General features: G+C 47.5%; 1 protein-coding gene across 3 annotated transcripts in view; it reads right to left on the bottom strand.

The window, feature by feature from the left end:
• Window positions 1–25,199, bottom strand: part of LOC147012375 (von Willebrand factor A domain-containing protein 5A-like) — a 162,992-nt gene that overhangs the window by 136,500 nt on the left and 1,293 nt on the right. The window contains exons 2-7 of one of the 3 annotated variants that reach the window (XM_085856470.1): window positions 13,798–13,848; window positions 9,240–9,306; window positions 5,194–5,399; window positions 4,836–5,058; window positions 864–1,027; window positions 614–725 (exon numbers count right to left, since the gene is read on the bottom strand). In XM_085856470.1, coding sequence (XP_085712596.1) covers window positions 614–725; window positions 864–1,027; window positions 4,836–5,058; window positions 5,194–5,399; window positions 9,240–9,297 — 763 coding nt within the window. In that variant the 5' untranslated portion in view covers window positions 9,298–9,306; window positions 13,798–13,848. Of the gene's footprint in view, window positions 1–613; window positions 726–863; window positions 1,028–4,835; window positions 5,059–5,193; window positions 5,400–9,239; window positions 9,307–9,997; window positions 10,017–13,797; window positions 13,849–25,199 lie in introns of those variants that run through there. The other 2 variants (XM_085856467.1, XM_085856469.1) reach the window with 2 other exon arrangements.

The following is a 25,199-nucleotide window of genomic DNA, read 5'->3' as shown; positions in this document are numbered from 1 at the left end:
ATTAAATAAAATGACAAAAAGAGGAGTGAACGTGGATATGCACGGATAGAAAAAGGTGAGAATGTTAAATAGAGCAGGCAAAGAGGAATGAGACTGACATGGAAGCTAAACAGTGAGTGTAAGGAAGCTACAGATTTACAATAGTCATTATTACGGAGGATAAGGTCAAAATATTCAAAAAGAGACGCAAAGAAAAGTGAACAAGGAAAGCCATTACGTGGATGTAAAAACGTATTTTGGATGAAGAGATCAAACAGAAAAAGATTTCAAACACAAGGATAAGGTGAAAAGTCCATTAAAATTATAATCTTGTATCATATCCTCAATAAACATTGTGTTTTTCCAAATAACCTTCACATATGTATTAAAGACAAATGTCGACTCAATCAAGCTCCAAAATGAATCCTGAAGCTTCTAAACACATTTTCCGACTACATAGGGTTTGTAAAGAGGGTTAATTGGCATTCTGTGGAACTTCCAGAACATCGCTGTTTAAAAAAAGATCATATTCAAAGGTTCTTTGTGGAATTTCTATTTTCATGCCACAGATTACAATTCTGATTTCTAGAATGAGTTCGAGTCGTGGTTTCCAAATTAAAAAGGATGCCGATACCTTTGGCAGATGTATCTCCTGCCTCCACAATGGCGACTGGTCTCTCGCCATCTCGATACATCAATTCCAATTCGACATCACGGTCAAAGAGAAAGCCTGAATCCAGGGAAACCTAGAAGCAGAATTATTTAACATTAGATAATTGCTCCTTACAATGTATTCAATCGATTTCAAAAGTCTGAAGGTTGATGCCATCTGTAGCCTATGTCAATGAGAGTCAGATAGTTAGGGAACAAAAGACTGAAAAAACCTCGGCAGATGTTCCACTTTGGCGAGACAGAGGACAAAGAGGACAGTTTGATGTGATGTTTTCCACTCCGGCCGGCCACTCCGCAGTTAAGGAGAACTTCAAAGAGTATGGAGTGGGAGTCATCATGTATGGAACATTCTTCACAGGGTTTGTGCTCTCAGTACCTGTGAAGAGGAAAGTAAGAGTGAAATAACACATGATAAAATGAAGGCGATTTGCCATCGATCTTGTGCTTCAAGAATATTCTCGACAATCCTGCATGCATGAAGCGAAAAGCAGGGTTGAGGAAATTGGTTCACTTTGTCTTTCTGTCTATCTGCAGACATCAGTTTATGATCGAGGAACAACTTAATTTCAATTTAGTGTTAAATTTTGAACATTAATCGGAACATCAACTAGAATACGAACCTGTAGTTTAGCAGTACTTTGGCTCTGAATTTGGCAAATTGTACGGAATGTCGTCCCGATCGCACATGCACACAGAGGTGCAAGATTAAAAAAAAATTTTTTGTTAAACTGTCTGCCTGTCTTGCAGTCAAACAAAATATAAAAAACCATTACAAACAGGAAATGTGCTGTTTGGCATGATGTCAAAAAGGACACAAACAACAGGCACAAATAACTAATGTAACATGGTAAATTACGTGGTGTAAAAGACGCTGCATCGATAGCGGTCAACTTCCGGAAAAAGAAATGTATTTTTTCCTCCAGCCTTGAATTTTTTTTTTAACCCTTTATCTTATTTGTATTGAATTATATACTTGAACTTTGGAGAACACAAATCACCTTGTTGGCTGCCGCATACAAAAAAACCACAGTTTATATCAGTCTGGGACAAAATATCATGCCATTTTACGCCATCGAGACTAATTAAATTTGCCACTTGCTCTCTTAGCGTTGGGGAATATCGAGATTCAGACGGCTCGTAGGAAATATAGATTGTGCTCAGAAACACAATAACCAAGAGTTTTAAAGACCCTTTCCATGTCATTGTTTTTTCTCAACACTGCAAGGGGTAGGGTGTTCTCTGAACTCTCTAATTGGGGTACCAAGCCTTTCAGGCTGGGTAACCTATTGTTTTTCTTCTGTTTATTCTTATACATCATTATTATTATTATTCTGCGGCAATTTTCAGGTTTATTACATTTTAATTCATTTTCTCTGCAACTGCTTGTTGGACTGACACAAAATTTTCACCACAGGTGTGACTCCTAATGGAGAATGTTCTAATGATAATTATGATGTCATAGGTCACGTGGTGTAGCAGTCATGTTGGAGAAATGGAAAAACTTTGGATCTGTGTATCTCCGACATCGCACTATGAAAGAAACCTGGCACATGGCAAGTAACTCCTCAGAGACATTTGCTCTATGGCTAGGATACGGCGGCCGTACCCCCCCCCCCCTGAATTGACAGAAACGTGCGGCGGCCGCAGAGTTTCTGAGGTGGCCTTAGGGTGGCCCGAGGGCATATGACTATATTCTACAGGCCGTAGGGGTCTCCGTGGAATTATATCACGGAGTTTTAACTTTTTTAATTTCTAGGTTGGCCGTAGTAATTCGACAAGCCGTAACCATGACGTAGATGTGTTCCACATCAACCGTACGTAGGGCGTATGGTGGGCTTGCGTTATTCGTGCGGCTGTCATAGGCTCTTATCAATGAAGAATGAATTTTTGCAATCAGGTAATCTCGCTGTCGATGCACCCGCCTCAGCTGCATGCGCAGGTAGCCCAGCCTCTGCCGTTGAGGAACAACCAGCGCCATCTGTATATAACCTGGTCCACAATCTATATGACAGATATGATATATGATATACATATGAAAAAGAACTGGTATGGCCGCACGTTCGCCTTAGGGCCCCCCCCCTGCGGCCGCCTTGAGGCTACCTTGGGTCAGCCTTGAAAATTATATGGCTGCCGCAGGGACGCCCTAAGGTCACCGTGCGACATCAAATCAATGACCGTACGGCACCCCCACGTTGTCGGTCTCCACAATTTCTAAATACGCCGTGCGACTACCCGAAAAATAAAAACATATGTGACTGCTACATTGTGTGACCGTGGAAATACTGCGGCCGCCCTATAATTGCTAGTGGCCGTAGATTTTTTAGACCCTACGGCCGCCGAGCCAAATGTGACTGAAGCATAATCCACATGGAAAATAAGAGATATTTATGACGTCATTGGTGAAGCGGTATCCCGGTGAAAATTTGACACGTAGAATGCTACATCTGATCAGTATGAAACTTTTTGATGATCTTCTCGGAATAAATTGGTCAAAAGAAAAAAAAAATTGAAGTCATTGGCCACGTGGTTCAGCAGCCATATTAAAAAAATGAAATATAATAAAATTTTAAAAAATTAAAAAAAAAAATCTCCGAAACGGCTGAACAGATCAAGGCGAAATGTCATACACATGTTCCCCTCGCATTGGGGATACAATCGTGATCACAAATAATTGATAGGTCACATTGTCTGGCAGCCGCCATATTGGATTAAACGAAAATCTTAAAAATAAAATTTCTCTTGAACCATTTCATCGATCAAAGAGAAACTTCACAAATATCATCTCATACCATGACTGCATACAGTGTGAACATAATGACATCATTGGTAAGTGCTTTGGCAGCTATCTTGGATAAAAAAAACGCGCCTCACCCGATTAACACAAAACTTCACAAGCTTGATCCCCTACACAATTAGAGGCAGATTTACCCAATGTAAATTTATGATGTCACGGGTCACGTGGTTTGGCATCCATAATAAATTGAAAATTAAAAAAATAAATCAATTAATAACTTTGAAAATGAACAGGATGGAACATCATAAACATAGGTGGAAAAAATTATGTGCCCAGATCAGGAATCAAACCCTGGTCCTCTGGAAAAGATCACTGGTATGGTTTTCCAGAGGACCTGGGTTCAATCCCCGCTCTGGGCACGTAATCATTTCCACATATATCTATATAAATAAAAAAAAACAACTTCAAAAACCTTCTCCAGAATGGCTTACCAGATCAATCTGAATCTCCGTACACATGATCTACTACCTTTGAGGAATATAAGGTGTAAATGTTAACTTCACAGGTCACATAATCTGACAGTTTTGATGTTTTGAAGAATAAAACATTTAAAATTTTTATTCTCCAGAAGAGCGAGACAGATCGAGGAGAAACTTCACAAACGTGTTCCCGCAAACCTTGGGGATACCGGAGTATTCACGAATAATTAATGTCACATGGTCTGGCAGCCATGTTGGATTAAATGAAAAAAAAAATTATTTCTCTTGAACTGCTTCATCAATCAATGTGAAACGTCACAATTATGACCTAGTAGACATGGGGAATATATGTTTTAAATTTCAACCTGATCAGCCACATGGTCTGGCAGTCAGAATTATTTAATTGCTTGAACCTGAGAACTGTTTGAACTTAAATTTATTGATTTTAAACAATTAACCCACATTAGTAATGACCATGGACCATGCAAGAGTTGTGTTCATGATAAGGCACAAACATTTCCATGCTTTGTTTTGTCGACTGATGAGAACGATCAAAGCGAGCATGAGGGAAGTTTACGGGTGGTTTAAAGCCACCGGCCAAATAAATACAAGTACTTGAAGAGAGGGAGGGGGAGAGGGTAGAAAGTTCATGACTGTTAAACAACACAAAAGCACAATTGGGAAGAATGTAGAATATTCAACACGGGGTGTCACTCTTCCACCGATTGTGCACTGACTTAGTCCATCAAAAAGGGAACACACTTACTCAAAGTGCAAAACACAAGATATATTGTCCTTTTTCCACTTTGTATAAAATATACGATGCAAAGTTAAAATATGGGTAAACGGGGTCTATCGCTTTGCCTCGATAAAACACAACAGAGTAAAAAACCTCGAGGACCGAACAATGCAGCTCCGCAAATGATCATATCGGGTCCACGACCAATAAATAAATCACCACACGAGCTCACCTGCAGGACAGTAGCGAGGGTTAAGTACAGCAGGAAGGCGGAACTTTGCCGAGCCCAGTTCTCCACCTTGCAACTCCCCCACCATTCCAAACTTCAGTTGGGCTGTGACACCAGGACCCAACCTGCCTAAAAGACAGCGAAGCACATCGCTCGCTGCTCCAGATTCTTCCAGAAGGAAAGCCACACGACCCTCACTCACAGCATCATCATACGTCTCCTGGGCCTAGAGGTAAAATAAATAAGTGAGGAATTCTAACCTGCTGACACCACTCAAAAATTCAAGCACAAACTGATCGATGCTCAAAACTGTGATATTCCCAAACTCCCAAAAGCAGGAAGTCATTGCCCAACATCCCACCTGTTGCTTCTCCTGCAACTCTGCGTTGATAACCTTTCCATCGATCTCAGCACTGAAGCGATACACTGACCAGCCGGCATCAATGGGAAACACGTACTCTATTTCAACCGCTTGTGCCTCACTGTTGACGTAAGCAAGCTCGGCCGCAACGTCGGCGACAAAACCACGAGCAGTTACCGTCACATCAACAGACTTCAGAGGCACCTCTGTGGGACAGTAAAGGCAGAAATATTCAGAGGAAGATGCTACAAAAATGAGGTACATAGAAAATATAATGTATGTTTGTGACATCACACTAAAATATGCAATTTGGTGTCTGAACATTCGGTCGTTGCTTCACCAATCTCGACGAAACTCGACAGGAGGATTAAGGGTCACACAATGAAGGATGTAGCGACTTAATTCTCCCCCATCCCCTTCCCCAAGGGGGTTTTCCTCTTTGGGTGAAATCCATGTTAAGGTGCATAGATAGCTTGTTGTGGTAATTTGCCAAGTCCACTTCTGAAAACAAAAGTAACAACAAAGAGCAATCAGAGATTGCAGACAATCGCCAGGACTTGTTTTGCCACGCAAACATATTTTAATAATGTCTAACTGTGCAAATAAAGTTATACTCCGTCACAGATTCTTGATATGAGGTGTGCTTGGTGAAACACTCTCGGGTCTCCGCACTCATCATGTACGAGGTGGTGTTTAATAGCTAATCTGAACAGCTCGGTTTGTAAAGAAATATGCAATGCAAGTTGTGTGCATCCTGCTTTACACAATGGCCGCTCTCGTTCATAGACTGATCGTCCTCAATCAAGAGACCCATCTTCTTCTTCTTGCATATGGCAGCTTGACTGCTGGGTAGCACTCATTTTGTTGGGGCGCAGTTGTGCCACTGATGCTGTGCCCTTAAACTGTACACTGGTATTCATTTCACTGACCTCAGAGGGATGAGAGGCAATCAACCCCAACCGGTGTTAATTCAGCAGCTAACAGGGCTTGAACTCAGGACCCTAAGATCCCATGCCAACCACCTGAACCACAAAGTCAACACCAGGCTTAAGAGACCAATCACCCTTGGTGTGTGTTGTGGAAGGATACTGCAGATGCGCAGTGGAATGGAGTGAAAACCGTCTGTTACTCAGCCGGAAGTAATTTGCACACGCGGTTTCAATGTTTTTCTTTCGACAACATTTTGCAAAAATCTAACATTTTGAATTGAAAATCTAAAAAAAAAGTAAATAATGACCCCAAATAAATTTCTAGAACCATTGCTTTAAATTATGATCGAGAGAATTCCACATAGCTATTTGGGTGGTGCATAAGTTAACAGACCGTCGTCTCGATCGCCGAGGTTGATCTTCACAAGGCCTGCGACACCTATCGGCTCAAAGTCCTTTTAACTGTCGATTTAGTCGTTTTACAATGAAGGGAAAATGTATAGGGAGTGCATCGCGATTGTGAATACGACGGCTCCGAGGCGTCTTGGGTTTTGCAGAGCAGTGACAATCAAAATGGCGGCTGTAAGATTTTTCATCAGGATGAAGGTGCGTGGAGTCAGGCCCGGCTGTCCAACCAATCCGGTGGGAAGGATTGTTGCAGAAACACACGCGAACAACTATTAATATATCAATAGCATCACATCAATGTTATTACAAAACAATATTAATACAAACAAGTCTGAAGACGATGATGGTTCACGAGCGGTATTTGACGATGTAGATTGTTTCAGAAGTCAAGGATGAGACAATGTGATAATTTTTGACAAAGTTATAATTAATTATAGTGGCCTTCAATAAACGGCTGCAAAATGTCGAAAACCCGGTTTCGTTCAACAACTTTCAAAATTTGACCTTTGCATAACCTTTAAAGGTCACAAAACATGTTGTGGACATTAAAATAAGGAAACAGGATACGTGCTATAGCTTATTGGAGTTAGTTCGTCGAAGAAGGTCGAAAACCCGGTTCGATTCCCACAACTTTGAAAATTTGACCTTTGTGAACTTTAAAGGTCAAAGGTCAAGGATTATGACCTTTGGTGCAAAACTTCCTCTGGAACATTCCAGGAACAATATAACGTCATATAGGCTATATGGCATTTCGCACTCCTCGGATTATCCATACTTTGATGAAATCAGCGTAAAAACAAACTTGAAGGGGGCGCCACGGGCAAGGTGTTCGAGATAGAGCAAAATGGTTTTAAGACTTTAGGTGGGGAATGACCTCAAGATTATGCATAAAAAAATATTGTCATCCTATCTCTCAAAGTTTGGGCAGTCGTATGATTTATTAAGTCAAAATTCGCAATTTTCCAAGTTTTGACCTTGTGACCTTGACCTTGGGACGAAAATGAAAAATCGGACAACGACGAGTTTTAGATAATTCATTTTGCTGTTCAAATACTGAAGAACCCATTCCATTCAGTCAATTTCCTCGGAGAAGATAGATTTTAAATCCGACTACCCCCTAAAAATGGTTAATTTTTTTGGTGTGGCTCCGCCCACAATGGGTGTAGCACACCCTCATCCAGGAAAACACAACTAGACATTGATATCGAACACATAACCAAGTTTCATCAAGATCGGATCAAAGTCCACGGAGTTATGCTCTGGACAGACAGACACACAGACAGACACACAGACATAACGAATATAGTGGTCACTCTGGCTGGTGCTCGTGAACCAATAATATCCCCCTCCCCAAGGAGGGTATGCCTGGTGTTGGCTTAATAGTTAGGGTGGTGGGCTTTGGATCCTAGGGTCCTGAGTTCAAATCCCGCTCAGCTGTGAATTAATACCAGGTGGGGTTGACTCAGCCTGTCTTTCTTCCGAAGTCGGCAAAATGAGTGCCAGCATGCTGGTATACTTTGTCGGAATGGCGACCTGTCCAGGATTGTGCCCAAAAGCCAAGGAGACTGCTTTGGCAGCACCAACGCTATGCACAGAGTGTGGTCTCAATCTTCTTCTCCTCCTAAGGGGGTTTTCCTCTTTGGACAAACGCCGTTTTAATATGCATAAATATGTGCCATAATTAGGATGCCAATACACGACTTTCAAAATGACATACTGTCCCAGATTTCTCTGTCCGCATGCATTTCTCTGTATGGAAACTGCCGTGCTTGGGGCGAACAAAATATATTGTGTCCGGGGTCAGGATTGTTACCTAAAATAGTTCACGAAGCTTCCAAACGAAGACAAAAGTAATTGAACAAGTACCTGAGAAAGGGCTGTACCTCTGCACAACGAAAGACTTAGAGAACTTTCTCAGCTCACCAAATGGGCAGCTGATCCTACTGCAATCTCCCGACCATGTGGGCTGGTGCAAGGCCCGAGGGGACAGGCACGTGCTACACAAACCACCGACCGATTTCTCATCGCGAATGGACTGTTTATCTGGATTATGTGCTTCTTAACAACGACAGGAAGGACATATCTGGGGCTTGTAAATGTACAGGGTAAGTTCAAAATGATCTTTGCTGTTGATCATGTTGGGAAAGGAGGGAGACGGTATGTGGGAGCTATGAGTGCTGTTTTTCTTCTTCTTCTTCTTCTTCTCTTTCTTGCGTATGACAAATTACAGCTCACATATCACAGTCCAAGTTGGACAGCCAAGTCACAGCACTGTCTGTTATTCGGTAAACTGCCCTAAACCTTCCATCAAATTTCCATCAGTGACATAACAGGTCAGGTCAGGTATGAGATGAAAAATGACGAACAGACTCGTCACGAAGGACACCGTGGGATCTCTTGATGTCCACAAACTAATGCGAGCAGGTGGCACACCTGGTTTAAACATCATTCCGAAGGACGGCACACATGTTGATGGCTCACCCTGCATGTGAAACACCAGGGTGGCAGTTTGTAGCTGGGTCAGGATTCGAATATCAGGAAAGACAGCTCAATAGGCAAGGGCACATACCTTGAGGTGATCCTCCCAGCCCTCATAAATGAAACATAAAAATCAACATATCATAACACATGCACAATAGCTAACCCCATAGTTCGCAACACAGGAATACGGAAGGGACCGTGAGGGAGAGCAACAAAAGTATTTCTCACCGACACTCGTGTGGTTCACCTTGGCAAGTAAACCATGAGGTTGGTTGTCAAAGAACATCTTGAAGTTCTGCAAAGACATGTAAAGAACAGTTTATCACACATTGTAATTACTCGATAGAAAATCAGAAAATGGCCACACGGGGATTGAATGAAAGTCGAATACAACTTGGATAAATGTGGAGAGAGACCTGTGTGGTATGACACGAGGTCGGGTTGGAAAAACAGAATTATTTTACAAAACTGATATGCACATGTCAGGTGTATAAAAGAAGGTACAATAGCTTTTTAATCAAGTGAGTCTCTCCGCACCTTTCCTCTTGACAATGCCCTAACAATCTGAAGGTCGTTACTTTACTTCTCATGATGGTTAGCATACCTTTATCGACTTTATTGGTGGGAATTGAGGAAGGAATTCCGGATTTAAAAGTCGATAGTGGATGGGCAAGGTATTGAGGAAGGAACTGATGATGCAATTGTGAATGGCCTCCTTCTGCGTCAAATTTCCCTGTGCATTGCGTGACTTTCAGTTCATGAAACCTACCATTGGAACTGTCCACCAATGCAGAGTGACAAGGCCTTGACAAAATCTCGGATTCCTCCGAAGAACCAAATCCCCATCTCATGCCCATTCAAGACTGCTGCTCATCACCACCTCGTGGTATCTCCTATAACCACACCTGAACTATTACTCTTACTGATCCCATATCCCAACTCCTCCCTGCTACTCCCATTCGCTTACAGCCATGCTCAGAAATTACCAGAATGTCCAGGTTCTGGCACAAAATGACAAAACATCCCTTTTGCCAGTAAAACCTTCCCACTGCTTCATAATTTCTCTTTGTATTCCTTTTCCTCTTCTAAGAAAGTTATCAGGAAACATCAGCCCACAACCCCTTTTTTTCCAAGAGATTACCCATTCATCTGCATTTATGTTTCAACTACTCAGAGTAAGCTTGTCTATCCGTTTTACTCCGACATGCACCACTAATGATCTCATGCCATGGCCTGACGACGTGCCATCCACATTCTCTACGGTATCACTCCAGCCACCTCAACACTGAACACTTCGATAGTTTTGCAATCCTCCCTGCAGGAAGCTTTTAGGATTGCTGTGTTTCTCAGCCCCAGGCCAATTCATCCATCCATCAGGATCATACTCTGTGCAGAACGTTGATGCTGCCGAAGCAGTCTCCTTGGCTATTGGGCACAATCCTGGATGGGTCGCCACTCCGACACAGGATACCAGCGAGCTGGCACTCATTTCGCCGATCTCAGAAAGACGACAGGCAGAGTCAACCCCACTTGGTATTCATTCTACAGCCCAGCAGGATCCAAAGCCCACCACCCGAACCATTAAGCAAACACCAGGCATCCTTCACACTTAATCGGAAAAAAAAAAAAACGATACCCTCTTCCTCTTCCATATTCAAGACTACAAACTAACACTACTCAAACCATACATCATCTCCACATCTGACCCTTGTACCCCTCCATCCCAATTTGGTGTGCCGAGTTCTAGTTTGCTTCCTGAAAACCATCTCAACCAACTTGTCGGCCTTTTCCAATGCCATTGACAAGCTAGTTTCACTGAGGCCCCAATAAGACCACCTGTATAATGAATGATACCTTGATTACTCATAATAATACTGAGGCGGTTCTGTGAACCCACCCACCCTCCCGGTGAGAACACATCCAAGCATGGAAGTTCCCGAGACAGTAATATCCCATCGTTAGTTACTTTCACCACCAAAGGCAGATGGAGGTTATATTTTCAACCCTGTGTGTTTGTTTTGTGAACAAAATATCTCAAAAAGTTGTGGATCGATTATGGAAGAAATTTGGTGGAGAGCTTGGGTGTGCAACAAGGATGAAATGATTACATTTTGTTGAAGATCCGAATCCTGATCCGAGAAATTTTTTTCTGTGATTCTTCACCAATGAGTGATGGGGATATAAAACGGCATGTAGCATGATATCTGAAAACGTGATGGATATGCATTGTAAAGGGCTATAGAAAACTTTTCTTCTTCCTCCTTCCATTTCGTAGCCATGAGCACCACCTCCCATCACCAGAAATCTACAGACCACATGGGTTTGGTAACCATTGCGCATTGTAGACACATCATTGAATTCTTCTTCTCTTTCCAGACACAGTGAGACACACAGCTCCAATTCGGTTCCTTTATCTCTCCAGACACATTTGAGACATGAGCAATCCTCGTACTTGTTACAAGTTCACCGTTATCACCTGACCCCTGGGTAAAGGACTCGGGGTACAGCCTGATTGCTCCGGAGGTTCTAATTGACGTGCTCAGGAGACCAATACGTTGCCCGTGTGCGGTTGCTCCATATAATCAGTCAGATGTGACCGAGCGAAGTTACCATCTAAATGCTGATGCAAATTTACAGCCCTCCACTCTTCAACACACAGTATGCAAATGTATGCAAATCTGGTAATGCAACGAAAATTCAAAACGGTGAAATGAATGCAAATCCTTTATTCAGGGCAAAGAAAACACAGGACATACCACCAAGCAATAGATAACTCATATTGATGAGAAATCCCATTGATATGTGATGGTAATGACTAAGTAATTAAATAAGGACAGACAGGCGGCAAGACAATACGGACAAGACAATAAAACGGCCCACCAGATATCCCTAACTAATCCCAAGGGCGAAGGGAGGGGGACGACGACGAAATAACAAATAAATATTATCCGACATATAAATAAAATAATTGGTGGAGGAAAAGTGGGGGTAGGGGGGAGTTCAGGCCTGTTTGAGTTGACTTTTCAGCAGCTTTGCCCCAGCCACAGGGCATAAGGAAGGCACCTCACCACCACCCTTCTCTCTCTCTCTCTCTGGATGTGTTCTCAAACTTCACCAACCAATGAACCGGAGCAATTCCTGCAACACCTTGAAGCCGCACTCTGCCTCAGGTCGGTCAGACAATACGAGTAGTAAACGCTTGTGCTCCTTCTCTATTTACGACACGATCCATGTGCACCGAGATGCTCTCCTATACACCAGCCTCTTCAACACAGACGGTGCCTCCAACAGGCAGCCCTCGGAGCGATCGCTCAAATCCTCAAATATCTCTTCCAGGTCAAGTTTCTCATCACAACCAGACTGTGTGTCCTGCGTTCTTTCCCACACTTTTTCCTCTCTTCAATTCACGCTTCCTCTTTACTACACGATGCCACGTGCACCGTCATGGTTCTTTTCCTAAAGAAATTATGTAGAGCCCTCGAGGTAGGTGTGGTGTAGCCTACGGGCCTGCGGGGCAGGGCATGATGGTGGGGGGAGTGGTCGGCGTGATCATCGTGTCTGCCAGGGATATAAGGAGTGCGCGCCGCCTGAGGCGTTGTAGTGGGTGCCGTAGTCGCCGCGGCTCGTGAGTGCATCGAGTACGTAATAAAGGAGAGCTGCGGGCAAAGTACGCCCGTGCTCCCGCTGGTGCAACAAAGCCGGGCTCGACTGTTCCTCCGCTCGTGTCTGCCTTCTAAGCACCCCTACCACGACACCACAGTAGGGAGGTCAATAAGGAAGATTTGTTTTAACCGAAGAATAAAATAAAATTGTAAGGAAAGGAAGGAAGAAAGGAGCTATTCTGGTGCCACACCGAACCGGCATTTTACACGAGGTACAGCCTGACGGTCACAGCTTCTCATCGTTGTACGCCCAGCCTGAGTGCACCATCATGAAACAATAAACCTCATGAGTGTAACACTATCCATGGTTCCCCTGGTCAGCCATATTTTTTCCACCACACACAGACTCCTTAATTAAACACCCTCACATCCAGTGACCCACAAAGCACAAGGAAGAAGGTCGTAGCCTTTGAGCGGACTTTGGCGAGAGCACAAGCAAGCGGGAAAACTCGTTGCAAAGAACAGCAGTGGGTGCAGGGGACACTGGCGAGAGTTGGTTGACAGCGGAAGAAGGCGGTGCTTCAGAAAGTGCACAAATCCAAACGCTCTGTGTGGGATCAGAGGTGAACACCTGAGCTTCGATTCCACTAGACTGCACTCCGCTCAAGTGGGATAAAAGGCGGAGCGCGGGCGCTACTGGTGCCTTCTGACTGAATCGGAACCTGCATTCCACCAGAGGGAGACCCGTTGCGCTGTACCGAGGCACACGTTTCGCGGAGGTCCGGGCTGCGCTGAGCCTGAAGCGCCAGCCGGTGGATGCGAGGTAGGCAGAGATCTCTGGCAAAGGACGAAGTTGCATTACTGACGTACTGATTCATACCTCACATTTTTTTTCTCTCTCTCTCTCTCTACTCGCACCACAATACCACACTGACCTTCCCTCCCCTCACCCAAACTGTATCAGGACCGGTACCCATCAAAAGGAAGACAAGAAAGAAGTCAAAGACAAGAATGTCGCAATAAACGATTCCTTTGGATGTACCGGTATCTCAGCCAAAGGAAGACATTTTGTCTGTGCTGCAGCAGCTCATATCAATACCACAGCCCTCTGAAATACCGCACAGGTAAACAGGTATACAGTTAATGTTAAAGACACAAAGAAAAGGCCATTCTGGCCATCTCACCTGTGCCAAGTACCCTCCCAGCACTGTTGATACAAAGTAATGCTCTGTAACCTGTGTGCACATGTTGGTGGTAGAAAGGGGGGGGGAGGGGCGGAGATAAGGGTGTAAGGAGGGGAGTTGTGGTGGGTGGTGGGGGGGATATGGGAATTAGAAGGAAAGGGAAATAATGATGAGTGGGGAAACCACCACCATGGGAGAAGTGACAAACCAGCATGAAGGGTGGATGGAGTTGAGGGGGGATGTTTTTCCGAGTTTTAATTATTATTTGGGAAAGGTAGGGAGGATGGTGCATGGAGGGGGGTGGGGTGAGGAGAGTATGGGAATGAGAATTGGAGGGAAATAATGGGTATGGTTAAGGATGGAGGGGGTGGGGGGAGGACCCATCCCACTCTTTTGATTATGGGGCATAACATTAATTACTCCCCCCCCCACTTTTTTTTCTCAAATCCTAACTTTAATATAAGTCATGGACGGTGTGTGTATGTGTTTGTTTGTTTGTCGTGCTACTCCTCCTACAGTTCTGGGCAGATTACATCCACACTTGCTACATAGTGTCATCATGACCCCAATTAATGTATCGGGGTATTTTCATCTTTGCCGGTGGTGTTGGGGAAGGGGGGGGGGTTGCGAAGGGTGACGCAAAATTTCTATGTAAATGTGCATCGTGTCGCACCACCTCCAGGTGGGGGAGGGTATTACAAGTCCCGACCCTTTACAGTAAAGTATTCCTGTCCCCACATTTTCCAGTGCAGTGCAGTGTTTTGAATTATAAGTCGTAGGTCGTGCATGTAACCAGGATTTTTTTTTTGCCGACACAGAGCTGCCAGTTACCAATACACCGCCAAAATAAAGGTATGCATCAGATTAATTTGTTGCATGCTTGGACCAAGATTGCCATCCATCCATTGGGAGCATACTCTGTGCAGAGTGTTGGTGCTGACTAAGCAGTCACCTTGGCCATTGGGCACAATCCTGGACGGGTTGCCACTCCGACACAGTATACCAGCAATCTGGTACTCATTTTTGCCTACCTCAGAAGGATGACAGGCAGTCAACCCCACCTGGTATTAATTAAACAGCCGAGTGGGATTTGAACTCAGGATCCTTGTATCCCAAGCCCACCACCCTAACCATTGAGCTAACATCAGGCATGATCACCCATAGGTTGGGTACTCTGCAAGTATAACATAAAATGCCTTGCTTTGTACCATCCATACATGCCTGGATCTGGGATGTTCCCCAAATGCATCAACTAATGTATGACGTACTAACAAGGGTATTCGGCATTGCCCAGTGCTGCATGGTCTTTTATTGTGGGGACCTAAAACACTTCCCTCCACCCACCAAGGAATGAAGTTGGGAATCATTTAATATGACCTTTCACGTAGCTACAAAGGCTTAAACGTAAAGGTACTATATACTATAAAACACTCCATGACACTCAAAACATGAACCTCTGAAAGTTTGATGAAGGTCCGTTCAGCCATCTCCGAGAAAAAATGGCAGCACACACACATACAAACTGCTCTCTTATAGTATAGAACAAGCAAATACAACCTGTTGCTTTGCTGACGAACAGCGTTCATGGCTTTATTTCATTTCCGATTTAAGGGATATTTCCCCAAAAATATCTATCAGCTTTCTTCTCCAAAACTACACATACAATTCCGATGAAACTTGACCACCATCTTCACCACCTGTGATGTACCAAAGTTTGTTCACGACATCAAAAAAAAATTGGGGTCTAGGAGGGTCGATTGGGAGAGGGGTGTTGCCCCCGAAAATATGCATTTGCTTTCTTCTCAGAAACTACACACGCAATTCCGATGAAACTTGACCACCATCTTTACCACCCGTGATGTACCAAAAAAAAATAAAAATATGGCCCATGGGCCCTGGTCAGTTCAGACTTCATCGATATTGGATATATTCATTAACATTCATTGTTTTTATTCCAGCCCTAATGAACTTCATACTCATAAAGACTCATCTTTCTTCCTGGGCAAAAATTCAGGAAAAAAAAACCGCTGCGATAAGGTGTAGACATTGTTCCATAGAAGCATTATACCATACAAAAAGCAAAAACTATTAATACTCTTGGAGTTTTCGGACTTTGAAGATTAATTGGTCCTAATGAACTTCATACTCATTAAGACTCATTATCTTCTTTCCTCCTGGACAAAAATTCGGAAAAAACGCTCAGACAAGCTGTTGACATTGTTCCATAGAACCATTATACCAAACCAGAAGCAAAAACTATGAATAGTCGACGAGTTTTAGGACGTTGAAGATTAATTGATTTGACTAATTAACGAAGTCAATTGGTGACAAATCCGACATTTTATTTCGGGACGTTCTGTGGCATCTCCCCAAGTATCATCCCTCTGAGTTTCAAGTCATTCTGACCACAGGTTGCAGAATAATGATCGAAAGATTGATTGTGGACAGACGGACGGACGGACTGACGAACGGATCAATGGACATGGACCCCCCATTTTATGAGTCACTTCCTTCGGAACTGCCTAAAAATGGGGGGGGGGGGGTGTGAGTATTTGCTTTCGTTTCTGAAACCACACACACACAATTTCGATGAAACTTGAGAACAACCCTTATCACGCATGATGTACCAAGGTTTGTTCATCTATCTATAATTCCAGCAATCTCTGTGTGTCTGGCTGTCTGTCTGGCAAGACTAGGGGGAAGCGAGGGGGGCGAGACAGAGGGGCATCACAATTCTTCTTCATTTGATATGACGTCACAATTGATGCCGGGGACCTGAGCATGTTTCCCAGGTGTTTCCCAAGTTATGGCCATTTATGATACGGTTGGTCCGATCTAATTGAAATAATGCTCCAATCCAGTCGTCGTTTACGCACCTATGGGCCCGCCCCTACGGGCCCGTACTAGTCTATCTATAATTCCAGCAATCTCTGTATGTGTGTCTGTCTGTCTGTCTGCGACCGCCATTTCTCGACAACCGCCGGTCCGATCTCATTGAAACTTGCCTGGAATATTGCCGGGGCCCCGCCGATGTGCCTTTTCGAGGTTTGATGTCAATCGGATGAGCGGTTCCCAAGTTACGGCCATTTTATTGCTTTTTTCAGTGTTGAAAAGGTGTATATATATCGCAGCTGAAGTGTCGTTCCACCTTCTCATGCCATTTTTTTTTCTCAGAATAATGATAACAGAATAATAATAATAATAATAATAATAATAATAGCACAATAATTGGCAGTACACAATAATTGAATAAAAAGAATAACGTGATACAATGACCAATGTCTGTCAACCAATAACGACCTAGATATTGTCTGTCAACCAGACAGGACACGGTGGTATGACGTCACGAATGACATCACAATGCTTCCTCTTCGGATTGAAACTTGCCAGGAATATTGTTAGGGGCGAGAGAGGGGGGGGCGAGAGAGGGGGAGCGAGAGAGGGGGGCGAGAGAGGGGGACGAGAGAGGGTGGGGCGAGAGGGTGGGGCGAGAGGGTGGGGCGAGAGGGTGGGGCGAGAGGGTGGGGCGAGAGGGTGGGGCGAGAGGGTGGGGCGAGAGGGTGGGGCGAGAGGGTGGGGCGAGAGGGTGGGGCGAGAGGGTGGGGCGAGAGAGAGGGGGCGAGAGAGAGGGGGCGAGAGAGAGGGGGCGAGAGAGAGAGAGGGGCGAGAGAGAGAGGGGCGAGAGAGAGAGGGGGGCGAGAGAGAGAGGGGGGCGAGAGAGAGAGGGGGGCGAGAGAGAGGGGGGCGAGAGAGAGAGGGGGCGAGAGAGAGAGAGGGGGCGAGAGAGAGAGGGGGCGAGAGAGAGAGGGGGCGAGAGAGAGAGGAGGCGAGAGAGAGAGAGGGGGCGAGAGAGAGAGAGGGGGCGAGAGAGAGAGAGGGGGCGAGAGAGAGAGAGGGGGCGAGAGAGAGAGAGGGGGCGAGAGAGAGGGGGCGAGAGGGTGGGGCGAGAGGGTGGGGGCGAGAGAGAGGGGGCGAGAGAGAGAGGGGGCGAGAGAGTGAGAGGGGGCGAGAGAGAGAGGGGGGGCGAGAGAGAGGGGGGCGAGAGAGAGAGGGGCGAGAGAGAGAGGGGGCGAGAGAGAGAGGGGGCGAGAGAGAGAGGAGGCGAGAGAGAGAGAGGGGGCGAGAGAGAGAGAGGGGGCGAGAGAGAGAGAGGGGCGAGAGAGAGAGAGGGGCGAGAGAGAGAGAGGGGGCGAGAGGGTGGGGCGAGAGAGAGGGGGCGAGAGGGTGGGGCGAGAGGGTGGGGCGAGAGAGAGGGGGCGAGAGAGAGAGAGGGGGCGAGAGAGAGAGAGGGGGCGAGAGAGAGAGAGGGGGCGAGAGAGAGAGAGGGGCGAGAGAGAGAGGGGGGCGAGAGAGAGAGGGGGGGCGAGAGAGAGGGGGCGAGAGAGAGAGAGGGGGCGAGAGAGAGAGGGGGCGAGAGAGAGAGGGGGCGAGAGAGAGAGGGGCGAGAGAGAGAGGGGCGAGAGAGAGGGGGAGAGAGAGAGGAGGCGAGAGAGAGAGGGGGCGAGAGAGAGAGGGGCGAGAGAGAGAGGGGGCGAGAGAGAGAGGGGGCGAGAGAGAGAGGGGCGAGAGAGAGAGGGGCGAGAGAGAGAGAGGGGGCGAGAGAGAGAGGGGGCGAGAGAGAGAGAGGGGGCGAGAGAGAGAGAGGGGCGAGAGAGAGAGAGGGGGCGAGAGAGAGAGAGAGGGGGCGAGAGAGAGAGAGGGGCGAGAGAGGGGGCGAGAGAGAGAGAGGGGGCGAGAGAGAGAGAGAGGGGCGAGAGAGAGAGAGAGAGGGCGAGAGAGAGAGAGGGGCGAGAGAGAGAGAGAGAGGGGCGAGAGAGAGAGAGAGGGGCGAGAGAGAGAGAGAGGGGCGAGAGAGAGAGAGAGGGGGCGAGAGAGAGAGAGAGGGGCGAGAGAGAGAGAGAGGGGCGAGAGAGAGAGAGAGGGGGCGAGAGAGAGAGAGAGGGGGCGAGAGAGAGAGAGAGGGGGCGAGAGAGAGAGAGGGGGCGAGAGAGAGAGAGGGGCGAGAGAGAGAGAGGGGCGAGAGAGAGAGAGGGGGCGAGAGAGAGAGGGGCGAGAGAGAGAGAGGGGGCGAGAGAGAGAGAGGGGGCGAGAGAGAGAGAGGGGCGAGAGAGAGAGAGGGGGCGAGAGAGAGAGAGGGGCGAGAGAGAGAGAGGGGCGAGAGAGAGAGAGGGGACGAGAGAGAGAGAGGGGACGAGAGAGAGAGAGGGGGCGAGAGAGAGAGAGGGGGCGAGAGAGAGAGAGGGGGCGAGAGAGAGAGAGGGGGCGAGAGAGAGAGAGGGGGCGAGAGAGAGAGAGAGGGGGCGAGAGAGAGAGGGGCGAGAGAGAGAGGGGGCGAGAGAGAGAGGGGGCGAGAGAGAGAGAGGGGGCGAGAGAGAGAGAGGGGCGAGAGAGAGAGAGGGGCGAGAGAGAGAGGGGCGAGAGAGAGAGGGGCGAGAGAGAGGGGGCGAGAGAGAGAGGGGGCGAGAGAGAGAGGGGGCGAGAGAGAGAGGGGGCGAGAGAGAGAGGGGGCGAGAGAGAGAGGGGGCGAGAGAGAGGGGGCGAGAGAGAGAGGGGCGAGAGAGAGAGGGGCGAGAGAGAGAGGGGCGAGAGAGAGAGGGGCGAGAGAGAGGGGGGGCGAGAGAGAGAGGGGGCGAGAGAGAGAGGGGGCGAGAGAGAGAGGGGCGAGAGAGAGAGAGGGGGAGAGAGAGAGAGGGGCGAGAGAGAGAGAGGGGGCGAGAGAGAGAGAGGGGGCGAGAGAGAGAGAGGGGGCGAGAGAGAGAGAGAGAGGGCGAGAGAGAGAGAGGGGGCGAGAGAGAGAGAGAGGGGGCGAGAGAGAGAGAGAGGGGGCGAGAGAGAGAGAGAGGGGCGAGAGAGAGAGAGAGGGGGCGAGAGAGAGAGAGAGGGGGCGAGAGAGAGAGAGAGGGGCGAGAGAGAGAGAGAGGGGCGAGAGAGAGAGAGAGGGGCGAGAGAGAGAGAGAGAGAGAGAGAGAGAGAGAGGGGCGAGAGAGAGAGAGGGGGCGAGAGAGAGAGAGGGGCGAGAGAGAGAGAGGGGCGAGAGAGAGAGAGGGGCGAGAGAGAGAGAGGGGGCGAGAGAGAGAGAGGGGGCGAGAGAGAGAGAGGGGGCGAGAGAGAGAGAGGGGCGAGAGAGAGAGAGGGGGCGAGAGAGAGAGAGGGGGCGAGAGAGAGAGAGGGGCGAGAGAGAGAGAGGGGGCGAGAGAGAGAGAGGGGGCGAGAGAGAGAGAGGGGGCGAGAGAGAGAGAGGGGCGAGAGAGAGAGAGGGGCGAGAGAGAGAGAGGGGCGAGAGAGAGAGAGGGGGCGAGAGAGAGAGAGGGGGCGAGAGAGAGAGAGGGGGCGAGAGAGAGAGAGGGGCGAGAGAGAGAGAGAGAGGGGGCGAGAGAGAGAGAGAGAGGGGGCGAGAGAGAGAGAGGGGGGCGAGAGAGAGAGAGAGAGAGAGAGAGAGAGAGAGAGAGAGAGAGAGAGAGAGAGAGAGAGAGAGAGAGAGAGAGAGAGAGAGAGAGAGAGAGAGAGAGAGAGAGAGAGAGAGAGCGAGAGAGGGGCGAGAGAGGGGGCGAGAGAGGGGGCGAGAGAGGGGGCGAGAGAGGGGGCGAGAGAGGGGGAGAGAGGGGGCGAGAGAGGGCTGCACATACTGGCCCGCCCCTATGGGCCCGTACTCGTGGCATTAAAAATAACATCCACATAGGTATTTACTTTCTTCTGAATTATATATTTTGTGGATCATCCATGCCAACCAGTGGTTGGCCTGGTTATCTTATCCAGCCACAACCAGGTGAACACCCAGGGGTACTGCCCCTATGTTTCATATCTCTGTGAGGTTCTTTGTCATCAATCCTGGAGGTCCAGCTGTCACTGGAACAACTTTGGCATTCTTCAACTTCCAGGATCTTCTCACTTCATTCTTGATGTCTTGGTGTTTGGTCATTTCCTTGATTTCTGCATTGTTTAGTTCAAATCACTGGTATCAACACCTCAATCAGTGATGCCTTCTTCTCCTTTTTTGGTGCCCAAGTATGATCTGTGGTCGCAACGTTTTGTTTTTGATGTTCACGCTCAATGGGATCATTAGGTGGTTCATGAGCAGTAGGTGCTTCCATGCTTTCAGGGATTACTTTAGGTTCATGTTCCCACAAATTCTCTGGAACTGGGACATCAAAGTTTTTGTAGATGTGCCAGCAGATTACTTTACAAACTCTGTTGTGTCATTGCGTGTACAGCTGTTCTGACATGAGTTTGTTTTTGTTTGTGTGTGTGTGTGTGTGTGTGTGTGTGTGTGTGTGTGTGTGTGTGTGTGTGTGTGTGTGTGTGTGTGTGTGTGTGTGTGTGTTCAGTCATGAAGCATAACATATAATTTTCTTTTCTAACTACACTTACACCCCTCACCTTTCTGTCTTCTTTTTTTTTTTCATACTCCCCCCTCTCTCTCTCATCCCCTCCTCACATCCCCCCCTCCCACGGTATAGCAACGTTTGGTGAGGAATCGCTCTCCCCACCTCCCCCCCTCACCATTCCGTGCTCTTTCCACATTCCTAGCTTCCCCTCCCTCCAGCTTCCTCTCTCTCTCCTCTCTCCCTCCCCTCCCCCATCAGCGAAGCAATGGGTTGTATTTGCTGGTATTTAATAAAAGAGACCGGTATGGGCTTATGCACGTCATGCTGTATTTCATTAGTTGGAGTAACGATGACCTACATGGTGTGCATGTGCGGAAAATGTATCACGTGTGTGGAGCACCGATAAGGATAGACATTTATACTGCAGTGCTGTGTTGCTTCAACTTATCTTTTAAAGGAGCCTCTTTGCTCACCCACAGCAGAATTTTCAAGTAAGAAAAGTTTATTTCGTCATTGTTGCATCGAAGATTAATGTGTAATTAGAGTGCCAACGGTCCTCAAATGGCGGACCGGAGTCCACATCCGGACCGCAGGCATTATCAGTCCTGACCACGAGCTAATCCAAATCCCCCAGGAAAAGGCCGACGGATGAAATGTATCTCGACGGATTCTTCATCATTCTTTCCCACTTTTTCGTTCTCTATAGCCACTGCTAATAGAATGACTGTTTTGGGAAGTTGTCACAAGAGGATCCCCCTGCCAAGCTTTTGTATGGACCTACCACTGTTCATTTTGGGGAGAGTTTGCATGTTTTAGATCTTGGAGGGTTAGCATGAAAAAGTAGAAGTAACAATAAAAGTATGAATACACGTTTACATCTGGGTTTTTAATCACAATAATAAACTTTGGTACGAAGAAAAAGCTCGAAATGAAATGTACTCTTATTCGATTAGTAAAATTACTTCAAAGAAACTTGGCAAGGGCGGTCTGATTAAATCCTCCGACTTCCTCACAGCTAACAACATTCCGAAACCACAATTTGCAGGTGTAAGACTTACCTGAAGTTGCATTCATCCTGAGGGAGAAGGGTGTAAGGAGGGGGTAGGGATGGTGGGGGGGGGGAGGATGGCGATGGGAATAAGAAGGAAAATAATGATGAGGGGGGAAATGACACCACGAAAGGGTGTGGGGAGGGAGGGGGATGACGATGGGAATGAGAAGGAAAATGACACCACAAAAGGGTGTGGGAGGAGGAGGGGAGGTGGGGAAGAGTGAAGTTTTTTCCAAGTTTTGGTTGTTTTATGGGGGAAAGGTGGGGGAAAGGGGGAAGTTTTTCTAAGTTTTGGTTGTTTTATGGAGGGAAAGGTGGGGGAAAGGGGGAAGTTTTTCTAAGTTTTGGTTGTTTTATGGAGGGAAAGGTGGGGGAAGGGGTGAAGTTTTTCCAAGTTTTGGTTGTTTTATGGGGGCGAAAGGTGGGGGAAAGGGGTGAAGTTTTTCCAAGTTTTGGTTGTTTTATGGGGGAAAGGTGGGGGAAAGGGGGTGAAGTTATTCCAAGTTTTGGTTGTTTGATGGGGGAAAGGTGGGGGAAAGGGGGTGAAGTTTTTCCAAGTTTTGGTTGTTTCATGGGGTGAAAGGTGGGGGAAGGGGGTGAAGTTTTTCCAAGTTTTGGGGTTTTTGGGGGAAAAGGTGGGGGAGGGGGTGAAGTTTTTCCAAGTTTTGGTTGTTTTGTGGGGGGAAAGGTGGGGGAAAGGGGGTAAAGTTTTTCCAAGTTTTGGTTGTTTTATGGGGGGAAAGGTGGGGTAAGGGGGGGTGAGGTTTTTTCAAGTTTTGGGGTATTTTTGGGGAAAGGTTGGTGGAGGGTGGAGTGAAGTTTATCCTCGTCGATCTTAGGAAAAGGTGGAGTGGAGGGTGGAGTTGTTCGCTGTGTGATAAATTAAGATCGGTGACGTGTTCAAAACCAGTGACAACAACGTTCCTTCCTTCCGTGTACGTGCTGTTTCATCAGGATGAAGATTCCTGTACCCCTATGAAGATCAGGAAACCACACCCATATCATATTGTTACTTGCCGGGGGTCAGCCGCCAACCGACCGCTCTGAACAGAGCCGCAAGTCGAGTCGGCCCGACCGATCGCCCGGAAAATAGAGCGCCGCCCGGATAACTCCGAGCGACGGGTCCTTGTACAAGAACTGAAATACGCCAATCGGCAAATCACGTGGGGTAGGGTCGATTGCCAATCTTCAATGTACCTAAATACCCACGTGATCCAACTACCGGGGTATTCCACCCTCGACGGAACTCGTACGGAACAAACTGCCGAGGCGAGCTTGTCTGTGCGCGATTCCGAGCGGCGTAATCGCCGAGAACCGTCGGTCCAAATGTTCCCCTATTACGGCAACCCAACGGCTTTCAAACTCCCAGCACACGAAATGTTCATTCAATGAGGGAATGGACGCAACGAGCAGGTTTACATTCACACAAGGACATTTATTATAATAAAACACATGCAATTAAATAAGGCAAAACACGTATGCAATTATACAAGCAACAAAAGCACGACAAAAGAACTATAAGCGTCTACTTATTATGTACAGTCATTTACACTTAACAACAGTTCCTACTTATTAGACGGGCCCACGGACGCACGCACATGCACGCACGCACGCGATCGCACGTGCACGCACGCACGCGATCGCACGGGCATGCACGCACGCGATCGCACGCGATCGCACGCACGCGATCGCACGGGCACGCACGCGATCGCACGGGCACGCACGCGATCGCACGGGCACGCACGCGATCGCACGGGCACGCACGCGCACACGCACACGCACACACGCACACGCACACGCACGCACACGCACACGCACACGCACACGCACACACACACGCACACACACACACACACACACACACGAAGTGGTGGCTGAGGCCTTTAATCACGAGCTCCAGCTCGGAGGACAGGTGAGCTGAAACTCAGAGCTTGACTCGAACCTTTCCACCTCGTGTAGTCTTCAACTTGTCTGGACCCAGGTTCCAGCGAGAGCGAGCTGGATGCAATCGCCGCGATCCTTCCCGAGCTCCCGCGAATCCTCCCACGCTTCTCAACATGTGCCGGTGAGATGAGGGGCCGATCCTTTCTGTCGATCGTCACTTCCCCGAGGATCCAACTCCAAGAAGGGGGCGATGCGTCGCACCAAGCCGGGAAACAAAATGGAGAACGAAAGCTCCATGAACCAAGAAGAAGAGGAAGAAGAGGATATTAGAGGAAGAAGAGGAAGAAGAGGAAGAAGAGGAGAAGCCTCCACTCACAGCTCGAGCCAAACAACCGGCTCAAGTTCCTTCCAAAACAAAGCAGCAGCCGAACTTCACTGAGCCAGCCGAAGCAAAAAAAAGCTTCCGAAGGCCTCAAGCCAAGCAAGCCAAGCAGGACCCGACGGCTGCTGAACGACTGCTCTCTCCGAAGCAAAAAGCTTACTCCTCCCACGGGACTCAGCACACGAACTCTGTACACGGAACTCAGAATGGGACTCTTCACGAACTCTGCCACGGGACTCCCACGAGCTCAGCCCACGAACTCTTTTTACGAACAAAGAAAGGGTCTCCTCTTTATCCTTTGCACCCCCTCCCCCGCACTCTGCGTGACTCATGCCCTCGTGATCCACCCCCTCCCCCGCCCCCGCTCAACCACGGGTGGGAGGAGTTGTGGTCACGGGATGGCAGGGTTCTTCTTCCTCTTTGCAGAAGAGGGGGAGGGACGTCTCCATTGTTTCGTTCCCTTACTATTAAATCGATCCACAGCGCATCTAATCAATCTCTGAACATTTAAACAATGGAAGGTGAGCTATCTTGGGAACATCCACTTATCGACATAGCTGACTAAGGAAACCTGTATGTTGTGTGCGATTGAATTCCAAATTCGTAACAATATCATGATATCACACCCAACCATCTATATATCATGCACACACCAACAGATCACACTCACCTGTGTAACCACCTGTCCCCATAGTTTCTCAGTTCGTATCTTATTGTATTTCCCACAACTGATCCATTGTGTGTCCGTAAAAAAACACCA

This window comes from Eptatretus burgeri, chromosome 15 (assembly GCF_056783735.1).
Source record: "Eptatretus burgeri isolate ZD-2024b chromosome 15, Ebu_testis_v1, whole genome shotgun sequence".
NCBI classification, from domain to species: Eukaryota; Metazoa; Chordata; class Myxini; order Myxiniformes; family Myxinidae; genus Eptatretus; species Eptatretus burgeri.
This window is presented reverse-complemented; position numbering and strand designations above follow the sequence as displayed.